The 14,304-nt window shown below is 36.0% G+C and overlaps 1 protein-coding gene across 1 annotated transcript in view; it reads right to left on the bottom strand.

Annotated features, from left to right (window-relative positions):
• The window catches only part of enpp1 (ectonucleotide pyrophosphatase/phosphodiesterase 1), an 85,566-nt gene extending 71,598 nt beyond the window's left edge, over positions 1–13,968 (bottom strand). The window contains exons 1-2 of the mRNA XM_030127749.1: positions 13,745–13,968; positions 2,824–2,893 (exon numbers count right to left, since the gene is read on the bottom strand). Of these exons, the coding sequence (XP_029983609.1) occupies positions 2,824–2,893; positions 13,745–13,879 (205 nt within the window). The 5' untranslated portion in view covers positions 13,880–13,968. The remainder of the gene's footprint in view (positions 1–2,823; positions 2,894–13,744) is intronic.
• Between the last annotated feature and the right edge of the window lie 336 nt (positions 13,969–14,304).

Below are 14,304 nucleotides of genomic sequence, written 5' to 3'. Positions count from 1 at the left end.
AATACCAGTTTTGAATTTCTGGAGGATCTGTAGGAATCTGTAAGTGAGCGCTGAACTTCCTGATAAACCAAACAGCTGGTTTGTAGTGGACACTGTACCTCTGTTTACTCCTCTGCCTACTGACGACATCTAGACCACCGGTTCTCAACTGCTCTGGCTTCAGGACCCAATATCACCCCTCAATTGTTGCATTTCCACTATGTGGTACCGGCTCGACTCGACTTGACTTGACCTTTTTGCGTTTCCATTACAAAAAAGGACCTGGAATCTGGTACCTGGTGCTGGTGTTTTGGTATCACTTCCGCCGAGGTTCCAAGACTGGGGAACAGATACTAAAACGTGACGTGTAAACACTGCAGAACACTGATTGGTCAGAGAGTTGTCTCTGTGACCCACCATTTTACAAAACACAGATGCTGAAGTTGACAGTAAATATAGCGGTAGGTTAATCCACATGATGACAGCCTGTAAAACTACACCATGGTCGGTTGAGGAGGTTCAGATGTAAAATTCAGCCAAAGCTTGACAAGACAACACACAATGAACGAGTTTATCAGCAACTCTCTGAGCAGACGACACTGAAGTAACACACCGCAGCGCTATGACGTCCAGGTACTGCAAAGTGAGTAGTATCCTGTAATAGAAACAGTCTCCAGGAATAGTACGTGGTATCCGAGTTGAGTCGAGCTGGTTCCATGTAGTGGAAACACAGCAAATGACAAGCAGCGAACCAAAGTGATAAAAGTTATACATCTCAAGTTTATTTAATGAAAACATAGTGGGTTTTGAACCTGAGCTAATACAGAATACCACAGTATGAAAACCAGAAGACAAGTTTATTGATAAACCAAACTGACCAGCAGATGGCGATGCTAAAGATGGAAATATTCCCTTGTAACCAAAACTAAAAAGTGTACTCAGCTAAAAATTCAAAGTGCATTAAGTCACTAATGCAAGTATCAAACACACTGAGGTTTTGTCCTCAATGTAGGTAAAACCATATCTGATGTAGTCGTCATACTTGAATTACACCATGAAATGAACAGAGGACATGCAGCTGATGTCACTGGTCATGTGATTGTTGTTTACACTGCCATATTGGTAGGCACGCTATCTAGATCCAGAAAGTCAGAACTGTTCCTTTATATTGTGTTTTTCTTTAGACTCGTGTTTGCGTGTTTTGTTATTTGCAGATTGTGATAAAGGCACCATATACCACGTTTCCACTACGTGGTACCGGCTTGGTTCGATTCGACTCGGTTCGATTCGACTCGACTCGGCCTTTTAGCGTTTCCATTACAAAAAAGGACCTGGAATCTGGTACCCAGTGCTAGTTTTTTGGTATCACCTCTGCCGAGGTTCCAAGACTGGGGACCAGATATTAAAACGTGACGTGTAAACACTGCAGAACACCAATTGGTCAGAGAGTTGTCTCTGTGACCCGCCGTTTTACAAAAAACAGATGCGGAAATTGACAGTAAATATAGTGGTAGGTTAATCCACATGATGACAGCCCACAAAACTACACCATGGTCGGATGAGGAGGTTCAGACGTAAAAATTCAGCCAAAGCTTGACAAGACAACACACAATGAACGAGTTTATCAGCAACTCTGAGCAGACAACACTGAAGTAATGCACCACAGCGCTATGATGTCCAGGTACTAAGTCGGTAGTGTCTTGTAATGGAAACCGTCTCCAGGAATAGTACGTGGTATCCGAGTTGAGTCGAGCTGGTTCCATGTAGTGGAAACACAGCACATAACAAGAAGCGGACCAAAGCAATAAAAGTTATACATCTCAAGTTTATTTAATGTGTGTTTTGAACCTGAGATAATACAGAATACCACAGTGTGAAAACCAGAAGACAAGTCTATTGATAAACCAAACTGACCAGCAGATGGCGATGCTAATGATGGAAATATTCCCTTGTAACCAAAACTAAAAAGTGTACTCAGTTAAAAATTCAAAGTGCATTAAGTCACTAATTCAAGTATTAAACACACTGAGGTTTTGTCCTCAGTGTAGGTAAAACCATATCTGATGTAGTCGTCATACTTGAATTACACCATGAAATGAACAGAATCGTTTGGGTTTTCTTTTTTGCTGTGAAATATCTGGTGTTATTTAGCATTACAGGACATTACCGCCACCTATTGTTGGGGAGTGTGAATAGGTGGCACTTAGCTACGCAAAATAAAGGACAGGATTTGTTTCGTAACATTATTTTTTGCCCAGACAAAGGCCTGGAACCCACTGAAAATGCATCCGCAACCCAATTTTGGGTGGGTCTTTAGTTGAGAAACACTAGACAATGACTAGATTTACAGTTGATGCCTTACATGCACCTTCATTTAATCTCAGATGGTCATGCCCGGTAAACCACCTCTTGCCAGCGCAAAAACTTTTAATCGAAAAATGAGACTTTTGGCGAAATTGTCGTTTTTCCATTAGATAAATTTTTATGTGCAAGTTATATTTGCGCAATTTGAGGGTCAATGGAAAAGCGACTAGTGTCTTCTATGATTTGAATCCCCTTGCTTCCCTCAAAATGCTTTATTTCTGTTTGAGTAACATGTTAAAACCTGCAGTGTCCATCTTTTTTAATTAAAATTACAGTATGCATTTTTGATTCCTTTCTAAGATTTATATCCTAAAAAGGAATGATGCGGTTTGGGTCTGCAGGCAAGAGGCATTGGAGATAAATCACAACATTTTAATAGAATGATTAATGTTTTTTCTCTTTTTGCCAAAAATGTAGAACAACACCAGAGTTGTCCATGAACCCCAAAGTAATAAAACATTGGTCATGTTGTTCAATTACCTTCATCTTTGCTGCTTTTCTTGGAAAACACCACAGCCAAGATGACCACCAGTAAGCACAGCAGCAGGACCTAAAACCCAAAGAGAAAACGTCAAGACTCTTTGTTAAAAAAAAAAAAAAAAGCCCTGTTGAGTGTTTGTAAATCATCTGTTGGTTTGGACAAACAAGGGTTACGATGGTGTTTAGGGTCAAACTTCTTGTATAATGACACCTTATGTTGAAATATTACTAACAATGTTCTGGTCTGTTAATGTATCTGATGCAAGTTTGCAGTCAACGGGAAAAAAGCTGCAAGATAAGGTTAGCGTGGAAATTATTTTGTGAGAGGAAATGATACTTTAGCTGTTTGAAAACATCCGTCTGCACTTCTGCACATCCAACTGAAACTGAAATTAAACAGTAACACATCTCTGGCTTCATAAAACAAGCCTTAACAGAGTATATTTTGCAGATGAATAACCCTAAACCTTCCATGTGCATTAATGAAACCTATTTGTTCTTTATGGGGCTTTTATCGACAAAGTTACTGTTACTTATATCCTCAACCCTGGCCAAATATTTTAATCACTTCCACCTTCCCCCATAAATCATCATCCAACCGTCCAAGCATTGGTTTGGCGCTCTGTAATTGTAAAGTAAAGCAGCACATGAGGCCGAGCAGTGCCTTGGTCCACCGCTCGCCTCGTATCTGCCCATAGACGGCTGCTCCTGGGGACGAGGGCTTTGTAATTACAGGGGCGTTTCAAAGACTCAGGTTTGATGTGAATCTGTTTATTTAAAGAGGCAGATGAACAGACAGATGTCTTGATCACTACTGAAAACTACAAAGACGCCTTTTAACGCCCAAAGCAAACCTGCAGTGCTCATCGTGGTCGTTTAATGAGCGTGTAGTGCAGTTTAAGAGATGGTTTGAGCCTAAATGTGTTCTGCCACATATACTTGTATATGGTAAACATACAGTCGAGGAAGTAATGATTAGACGGCAAACGAAGAACTGAAAAGCTTGTTTTAATATTGCATTTGATGACCAAGCTTTTGTTTCCTAGTAAAAACACTTTATGCATTGCATGTGAATAGATATATAAATATAAAAGAGTAATGTAAAAGGAAGACTGACATATACAGGGTGGAGAAGCAAAATTTACAATGAACATTTAGTTGTTTTTTCTCAGCAGACACTACGTCAATGGTTTTGAAACCAAACATATATTGATGTCATAATCATACCTAACACTATTATCCATACCTTTTCAGAAACTTTTGCTCATATGAGTAATCAGGAAAGCAAACGTCAAAGAGTGTGTGATTTGCTGAATGCACTCGTCACACCAAAGGAGATTTCAAAAATAGTTGGAGTGTCCATAAAGACTGTTTATAATGGAAAGAAGAGAATGACTATGAGCAAAACTATTAGGAGAAAGTCTGGAAGATACTATTAAAGAAGAATGGGAGAAGTTGTCACCCGAATATTTGAGGAACACTTGCGCAACTTTCAGGAAGCGTGTGAAGGCAGTTATTGAGAAAGAAGGAGGACACATAGAATAAAAACATTTTCTATGATGTCAATTTTCTTGTGGCAAATAAATTCTCATGACTTTCAATAAACTAATTGGTCATACACTGTCTTTCAATCCCTGCCTCAAAATATTGTAAATTTTGCTTCCCCACCCTGTATGTATATTATTAATAATATTTTTGGGAGAGGGGGTGGGATTAAATAAGTTGCACTTCTTCCCATCCCTTTTTGGGCATGTAAATGGAACTATTGTGCTTTTCTTCTGTCTAAGATTGTTATGATTGGGTACGGTTACATGATGTTTTTAAAATCCGATTTATTTTTCCAAAAGAAATTAATTCGGACCTAAAGTATTTCCTCTTCTGTTTACATGGAAATATTAAACCTGAATAAAGGTTTACATGAGGTATTAATGAGGTAGATAAGGGAGCTAAAGGGTCTGCGCTGCAGTGCTCACGTTGCCTTGTTCTCACAGACCTTCTGTTAGCTTAGCTTAGCATAGTCACTGCATTTCCATGGTCACACGTAGCCAGTTTTTTAAAAGGTGATTTGTTGTCTTTTGTAAGCGACTTTGTGAAACCCGATTCTCCCTAATTATTTCTTTAGATCCGCGACTTACTGCACTCATACAATCTTGGGACTGTTGTGTTGATGGAAGTTGGAAAATCTTTTTGTTGGAAGGGATGCATTCGCTAAATTAGCTTTGCTTTACCGTTTTAGCTTTGCATTAGTTTTTATTTTAGTTTTTATTAGTGCAGTAAGTCATATCACTGTGATTTGAGCCTCAATTTGTGATCATATTGACCCCACCGGACTAAAGTAATGATTAGGGAGACTTGAATTTCACAAAATCACTCATAAAATACTACAAATCACCTATAAAAGCCTGGCTACGTCTGACCATAGGAATGAAGCCATTATGCTAAGCTAGGCTAAGCTAAGCTAACGGAAGGGCTGCGAGAACAAGGCAATCGGTGCACTGCAGTGCAAACTGATTTGCCCACTTATCGAACTCATTAGTGCATGACTAATGAATGAATAAAAAAAACAAGTGGTGAACTCTTCCTTCAGGGTTTTCCAGGCTGGTAGATCCCATCAGAATAGCCCACTGGAAGACTTTGGGTTGACTAGACTGCATTGCATATTCTTACGCCAGCGCAGAATGTGTGCGTCATCGCGACAGGACAAGACAACGAGCATGTGCAGAATGGCAGAAATAAAGTCCAAACAGAATAAAGGGTTTACATGTCAGAGGAATAATTTAGTTCGGAATTAAAAGGGGATTAAACCAGTGACTTTATTCGGGTTTAAATTTAATCCGAACTATTCTTTTTCAACTGGAATAAGGTGTTTACATGGGCATCTGAAATAGGATCTAATGTTTAATCAGATTAAACCAGGAATAAAAGTTGTCATGTAAACGCACGGAATGTTGATATTGTATTATTATATATGTTTTGCTAGTTCGCATATATGTTAATTTCATTGCATGTTTGGAATAAATCACAAAATCACTAATGTATTAATATTTATAGATAGAAACTGATTAATCTGCAGCAGTAGGACATTTTCTAAACTATTTGCATTTGCAGAAGTTAGGGCTAGTGGTAGCTTTTGGACAAAACTGGATCATTAAACCACAAAAGAGGAACAATTATAGCTCTTAAGATAAAAATCACTCCCTCCTTGGTTTTCATGTTCAGTTTCACACTCAATGATTCAGTTCTCCAGATTCTAATAGTTTGCAGATTATACATAATGTGTTTTCAGCGGCAACATGTTTTGGGATTAGAGTGGGGATTTTCTGAATTTAAACTCATCAGTTACGTCCCCTCCCCTCTGGTAGGCCTTACAGAACACTGTGCATTAAAACCAACCAGTACAAGGCCAGTTTTATTCCCAGTCAAACTGTATGTATACAAGTCTGTATATACACCTCATGTATATTTGGACCCATCCTGCATTTACACTATAGTCTGTTTATTCTGCAGTATTTGTTTTTGTACCTGCACTATTGCTCTGTATATTGAGTCTGACACTATTTTTGCACTTTTGTGTTTCTTTTTTTTTTTTTTTTTTAACTTTCATTCTCTATCTGTATGTTTTTTCTTAGTGCTGTTAAACAATTAACATTTTTAATCAGATTAATCACAAGGTTGCTGTGGATTAATTTGGATTAAATATCATTCATTTTTAATCTATATTAATCACGTTTCATTTTCCATGAGCAAACAGACTCAAGAATGAAGGGAATTTATATATGCACTTAACGTGTTTATGAAACAACTTGAAACAACTGTTCAGTCTTGGTTTTTTTCCCCCTCATATTTCCATCCAGAGGGCCAACGTGCTGTTTAGCGTCTTCCATCTTTATGGGTTGGTTCTGCTGCCTGTCACTTTTATCAACTGTCCATTTGTTCATGTGCGATGGTAACTCTAATTGGACAAACTGCCCCAAATGCGTTGGCAGAGGCGTTCAGAGTCATTTTGCATTGCAGATGGGTTAATTGAGTTAAAATTTTCAATCAAATTAATCATGATGATGGATTATTCCACGTTAACATGACAATTTTGACAGTCCTAGTTTTTTTTTCCATGTTTGCAAATGCTTTTATTTTCTTAAAACTCTAATGATGTGATTGTATCGCTGCCGTCTTAGCCAGGTCTCCCTTGAAAAAGAGTTCCCCATCTCAAAAGGGACCAACCTGGTAAAATAAAGGTTAGATTTTTACCTCCGCCAACAAGGTTATGTTTTCATCTGGGTTTGTCGGTTTGTTTATTTGTCTGTAGGCAAGATAACTCAAAAGGTTATGGATGGATTTTCATGAAATTTTCAGGAAATGTTGATACTAGCACAAGGAACAAATTATAACATTTTTGGTGGTGATGTGTGTGTGTGGGAGGGCTTATCCGCATTGGTAGAGATCTGCGCTGTCTGGGTATTTTTCTAGTTATACATATATTTATTCTGGAGTAAATGAGAGCTAGAGATATACAGTCGTGGAAAAAATTATTAGACCATCAAATGTCCTCAAAAGCAATGGTTATGCAATCAAGTACTAACTCCTGTGTGTATCATGTGACTAAAACAGACAAAAGAAAACATGGAATGTCTAAAAGCACTGTTTTTGTCAGTACAATGCCATAGATATTGATGTAAGAACTGAAGTGATTTTGGTTATAATCAAGAAAACCATAGAAAATTGATTGATATCAGCTCTGAAATTAAACTCTTATGAGCTATTTTTGTTGTTATCATTATATCTGTCCAAACAAATGTATCTTTAGTTGTACCATGCATTAAAATGAACAAAAAATTGAAGAAAACAAGGGTGGTCTAATAATTTTTTCCTTGTTTATATGCACAAACCTAGCCAATAAAGCTAATTCTCATTACACAGTCCTTTATCTTAAAGTCTAACATTTTGTCTACACATATATCATGTCACATATACATTTGTTTTTGCTGTTTATGTCTTTTTCACTTGAAAAGTTAGCAAAAAGTAAAACAGCAGCTCATATGACCTCATTTCATATCTGTTTCTAAGTAAAATGAAGCTGTAAAACCCACATAAATCTCACAAAAGGTCACTTGTAATAGGATTTCCAAACCATGGGGAACAAGTTAAGTTGTGGGTGATATTTTTACTTGCTTAAGAGCCTCTGACTGGATGTTTTCATGCTATGCTCATTAATGCACTTTACTTCTTTAATGCTGTGAAAGCTGTAGTATGGTGCAGGATTGTGGAAAGCATCCACCAAAAATAATCCATTTAGTGTGATTCACATACGCCGGATGTGGAATTCCTGTGAAAATACGCTGCGTGCACGGTGTCTGGGTTCGTGCTCTTACTCGTCTGGGTTCCAGCTATAGGTATAGGAGACAGAGACCTGGATGGGAAAGCCTTTAGACGTGGTCTTTGTGGGTTGTGAAAGTAAACAGACTGTCTGGTGGAAACCTACTCCGTCTGACTGAAACTCTGCTAACTCCAGTTCGCCGCAGCCATCTGTCTCTGCTGTTGACATAATAAAGATCTGAAGAAGTTGTTGTTGAGCCTCTATATAGTAAAAACAAAGTTCCACAGAAATGCACAAACACAAAATAGGTTCCTGAGGTGATTAGTCTGCAGTTTTTTTAATGACTAAGCCTCATGTTAGGGGAGTAAAAACACTACTCTGTACTTTAGTTCCCATAATGTTGCAATCTTCATTTTGCAAGACTTGAAATAAAAGTACATGCAACCCAGACTTCGCACATAATGGTTGACGTATGACAGGACAGAACGCACTGTTGTCTAGACTATAAACTCACCACATCTGCATCTAATCAGTCTTAAACTCCCTAAGGTGAAAACATTAGTCGTTGTGCATGTATTGCTGAAAGATTTACAAATCAACACTTACAAGCGAATGTTTTTCACAAAGATATAGGGATGAGGGTTATTAACCCTCTGATATCCGGGTGTGCCTTTTTAGGCACACTTTGCACTTCATGTTAAAAAACTTCATATTATTTTTCACAATTTAAATAAGGTTAGAATTCAAAAGTTGTTCATTTTTGCATGATCTTTAAAATTCTGGCCACCAACTAAAATTTGCGCATTGTAAACAAAAGAAAATTACAAGACTAGCATCTGTCTCCCAAGTGTGCCTAAAACGTACTATTTCTTCCATTTGATATGAATGATTAGGGCTGACCTTGATTTACAAAAATAAAATCAAATTAGAGCAGAAAAATAAATCAATATATAATATTTAATAGTTTTATTTAAAGGTGTGCCATTTTGGCACACTTGGTGACAGTTGCTAGTATTTTTGTACATTTGACCTAGCGCCAAAAATAATAATGCAAATTAACCAATGTTTGAGTTAATCATTGACATACACCAGGATGAAAAAAAATCAAATATGTGATCCACTTTTTATGTAGTATACTGAAAAAAATTAACTTTTTGTGTTTTTTCCATCAAAAAAAAAGGTTTGTTTACATTACAAACACGGCATTTAAAGGGTTAAAAAATGTGACAGTTATTGAATATTTGGTATTTTTATTTACGGCTCAAGTTGATGAAATAGAAAAAGTGTAAAAGAATTAAAAACAAACTGTATGAATTTTTTTTTTACATTATTCCGCAAGTGTGCCAAAAAGGCACACTTGGTGCTCAGTAAGGGCCTTGGTGGACGGGATACCGGAGGGTTAATTGTCACCATATGTTCACTGTTGTTTATTTATATATTTCTTTCTTTGAGTTTGTTATTATTTGTTTATACTAAGAAATGCATTGGTAAAAGATTATATGTGTATTTGTATGCGTGTATGTGTACTTGTATGTTGTGTGTATATGTATAAATGTATGTATATGTATATGGATGAATGAGCGTGTGTGTGTGTGAATAGATACATAAATTAAAAAAAACATGTAAATGGAACTATTGTGCTGTTCTTCTGACTGTTATGATTGTTGATATTTGTATTATTATGCATGTTTTGCTTGTTCGCATACATGTTAAATTTCATTTCATGTTCGGAATAAATCACTAAATCACTAAATCACAATCATGTGTCCATTTGTTTAAGTCATAATGGTGGAATATGGCTAAATATATTACGCTTTTAACTTGACATTTTACCCCTTTTCTCCTCCTCCTCCTTTGCGCTTCTTTTAGTTACGGTTTAGCCTACACATAAAACCCCAAATGTATTCCAGATTTAGCCTTCATTTAGGGAAAAAAAAAAAAGTGTGGTTAGTTCTCGTGCTTCAAAGACTGTTTTTTATGAGTCTTTTCTGTGATTGCAGTAACACAAAGAAAACAGTGATTCACATGTCTAGAAAGACTCCCACCCAGGTCATAAGATGTGTTGAGGTATTAAGTCAGAGGTATTGAGGAAACACTGGCTCAGAATACAACATTTCAGCAAATTTTTAACCTCAAAACAGCAGAACTGACCTCATAACTGGATGACTCAGACTTTTAAAAAAAAAGGGGGAAAATCTGTCAGCAGTGGCTCGGTTCACTGGACACTGTGATCCAAAGTACTTAATAATGGAAACTGACACTTTGACCTCAGACAGAAGTTGAAGAGTCTTAAAAATAACATTCAGGATTGTAACTCTAGACCCTCTCCACCTGTAGTGGCTCGTTTTGGCCTCTGCCTTTTTAACACTGGAGTGAAAACAGTTTGTTTCCACTTTCACACTGACAGTCTGACCGGCGCAACAGCTGTGCGTAAAAAATGGACCTGAAACTGAGCATTTGGAGCTTTATTCTAATACACAGGTGTCAAACATGAGGCCCGGGGGCCAAAACCGGCCCACCAAAGGATCCAATCCGGCCCCTGGAGTGAATTTGTGAAATGCAAAAATTACACTGAAGAAAGTAACAAATCAAGAATGTTCAAATAATTTTAGGTCAATTCAATCTAAAGTGGGTCAGAGCAGTAAAATACTATCATAATAAGCTACAAATAAAACAAACCTCACATTTTCCTCTTTAATTTAGTGTAAAAAAACAAAAAGTAAAATTACACAAAAATGTTTACATTTACAGACTAGCCTTTTATTTAAAAAAAAAAAAATAAAAATTGTGAATAACCTGAACAAATATGAACAACCTGAAATGTCCTAAGAAAAGTATGTGGAATTTTACCAATATTCTGCCTGTTATTAAATGTTTTGTGTATTTGTGGGATGCATATGTATAAATGATAAACTGAGGCGTAATATTGTTAAAATTGCTTCTATTTTCTTAAATAATTTTCAGGTTGTTCTTATTTGTTCATGTTGTGTTCAAGTACAGTTCGTAGATGTAAAGATTTTCATTATGGAATTTGACTTTTTTTCACTTTAACCTTTTCATGCATGAATTTTGAGAATCCTAATTGATTTTTTTTGTTTTCCTGAGTGTTTTTATTCCTCTTTAGGCATGAAAAAAAAAAAAAATGCGATTGAAACTGTTTTTTATGAACCTATTTTTCATGGAGTTGCAAAAATGTCTACTCAGCTGGACAACGCGTTTAATTTTTGAAGCGATGAAACATGTATTTACTGATAAACTGTGTGAAAACTATGAAATCATTTTTAAAATAGTGTTAATCTGATGTTTTGTCACATTTTAACAAACTCTAATACCAGTTATTACTCACTTTATGGAGATTACATGCAAAAAAAAACCCTAAACATTAATGTTAATGACAGTCTAACAGCAATAACAACCGCTTGATTTACACTCAAACCTGTTAGTGCAGATCAGGTTTATCAAGAACAGCAAAGTTACAGTAATGGTATGAATTGCAGTGTATGGGATGATGCTTAAGCGTCCACTGTGTTGGCTGATATGGAACTAAAATAAGAAAATCCTTGAATTTACAAGAGAACAGCTGGAGAATAGCTGTCCACTGTAGTGACCACTATGCATGAAAGGGTTAAAACACACAGAAAAGTTTGGAGTTGACATTATTTATAAATTCGTATCCTATTATTTATATTTTTTTACTGGTCTGGCCCATTTTATATCATATTAGGCTGAATGTGACCCCTGAACTAAAATGAGTTCGACAGTCCAGTTCTAATAGTTCTAGTAGCTACAAAAAAAAAAAAAAAAAAAAATCACATTACATTCTCTGAACTGACACAATAATAGCATTCTTAATAGAGAAAAATGCAAAAAATGACATTTAAGTGCCTAAATAAAGTCTTCTACTGTACGACGCGTGCAGTTAATTATAGTGATATGCAGAAAATGTATGGCTATATGCCAGATATGCAATTATGTGGTGAGAAAAACCCACTGTGTTGACATATAAAAATGGAATTTATCTCTTTGGCACACTTGTGTATGTTATAGTGACAGAAAATAACTCATTATGACTGAAAATGTGAAAAAAAAAACAAAAAAAACCTGTGATGTTCATTTAACCCTTTCATGCATACTGGTCACTCCAGTGGACAGTTATTCTCCAGCTGTTCTATTGTATATCCATGTTTTATGTTGTTTTAGTTCCATTTCAGCCAACACAGTGGACACTTATGTACCATCCCATACACTGGAATTCATACCATTACTGTAACTTTGCTGTTCTTGATAAACCTGATCTGCACTAACATGTTTTAGTGTAAATCAATTGCTAATTGTTGTTAAGACTGTAATTAACTACTTTCCTAATCAAAAAGTTAGGCTTTTTTTTTTTTTTTGCATATTATCTCCATGAAGTGAGTAATAACTAATATTAGAGTATGATAAAATATGAGAAGCATGAAAAATGTTTTTATTTCACAGTTTTCAAACAGTATATTACTTTTTGATAATTGGTTTTAATCTTTGCTTCAAATATTAACCCTTTCATGCATAGTGGTCACTCCAGTGGACACTTATTCTACAGCTGTTCTCTTGTATATTCATGAATTTAGTTGTTTTAGTTCCATATCAGCCAACACAGTGGATGCTCATGCATCATCTCATACACTGACATTCATACCATTACTGTAACCTTCCTGTTCTTTTATCTAAATCAATTGTTATTAGACTGTAATTAACAGTTTGTTTGTTTTTTAAGTTTTTTTTTTTTTTTTTGCATATTATCTGAGTGAGTAATTACTAGTATTACACTGACAGTCATACCATTACTGTAACTTTACTGTTCTTGATAAACATATTACTCTAGATCAGGTTTAAGTGTAAATCAATTGTCGTTATTAGTCTGTAATTAACAGTTTTTGTAAAACTTTTTTTTTTTGCATATTATCTCCACGAAGTGAGTAATGACTGGTATTAGAGTGTTAAAATGTGAGAAAACATCAGATTAACAGCACTACACATGTCTGGTAAAGGTTCATACTGTCTTCCACATGTAATTATTGTAGGTAATTCATTTATCAGACAAACTAGTAAAGCAAGTAAACAAACAACTACCACTGTCTGAGATAGGAATTACCCATAATAAGCATTAAAAATGTTTTTATTTCATAGTTTTCACACAATATATCTGTAAATACATGTTTATTTGCTCCCAAAATTAAACGCATGATTTTTAGCTGAGTGGACATTTATACAGCTCCATGAAAAATAGGTTCATAAGAAAAGTTTTTTTTAAGGCATGCTTTTTTCATGCCTAAAGAGGAATAAAAACACGAAGGAAAAAACATCTTGAATGAGGGTCTCATAATTCGCGCATGAAAGGGTTAAATGCATGGTGTCCAGGTGAGTGGACATTTTTGTAACTTCATAAAAAAAAAAAATTCTTTATAAAAAAAATTCAATTACATTTTTTTTTTTTTTTTTAATGCCTAAAGAGGTATAAAAACACTCAGGAAAAAAAATCTTGACTAAGGTTCTCATAATTCGTGCATGAAAGGGTTAAAGTGGTATAAAAGTAGAGTTTGCATAGTTTTAAACCAGTAAACATACCCCAGTGATAATTTTCCAGTAGTTGCTTCTCTTCTTGTCCCTTCCAGTGTGTCTCCTCTGACTTTCTGGGTCTGGGGTCCCAAATAAAGACGCAGCCTGTTCCGCAGACCGCTCCTCTCCTTTGGATGCCTCCATGCTGCTGCTGTGCGTCCTGCCACAGTTTTCCAGGAGGAACTGAGTGGCACACTGACTTTCCCCCTGTGAGGGATACACGCAGGAGTGGGAGATCACCGTCTGTTGACTGACTGGCACCGCCTTGTTCCTGACGTCTCCAAGTTTACAAAGCAACAGCAGCAGGATGGGCTTGATCTGAGAGGAGAGGACTGATTAAAAAAAAAAAAAAAAAAAAAAAAAAAAAAAAAAGAGCTCAACAGTCTGCTATTTTGGCACAAGTGTCATTTTCCACTGGAGCTCGTTTTCCTGACGTTTACAAGTAATAGTGACTAGTCTGGAAACAATGGAGAAGTGTCGATTTAAATAAATAAATAATAAAATAAAAACAGATAAAGCCACTGCTGCTATTTAAAGTACAGTAAAATAAAGTATCAGACCATCTAAAG

The sequence above is a fragment of the Sphaeramia orbicularis genome, chromosome 24 (assembly GCF_902148855.1).
Source record: "Sphaeramia orbicularis chromosome 24, fSphaOr1.1, whole genome shotgun sequence".
In the NCBI taxonomy this organism is placed as follows: Eukaryota; Metazoa; Chordata; class Actinopteri; order Kurtiformes; family Apogonidae; genus Sphaeramia; species Sphaeramia orbicularis.
The sequence above is the reverse complement of the archived record's forward strand: the minus strand, read 5'-3'. Positions and strand labels throughout refer to the sequence as shown.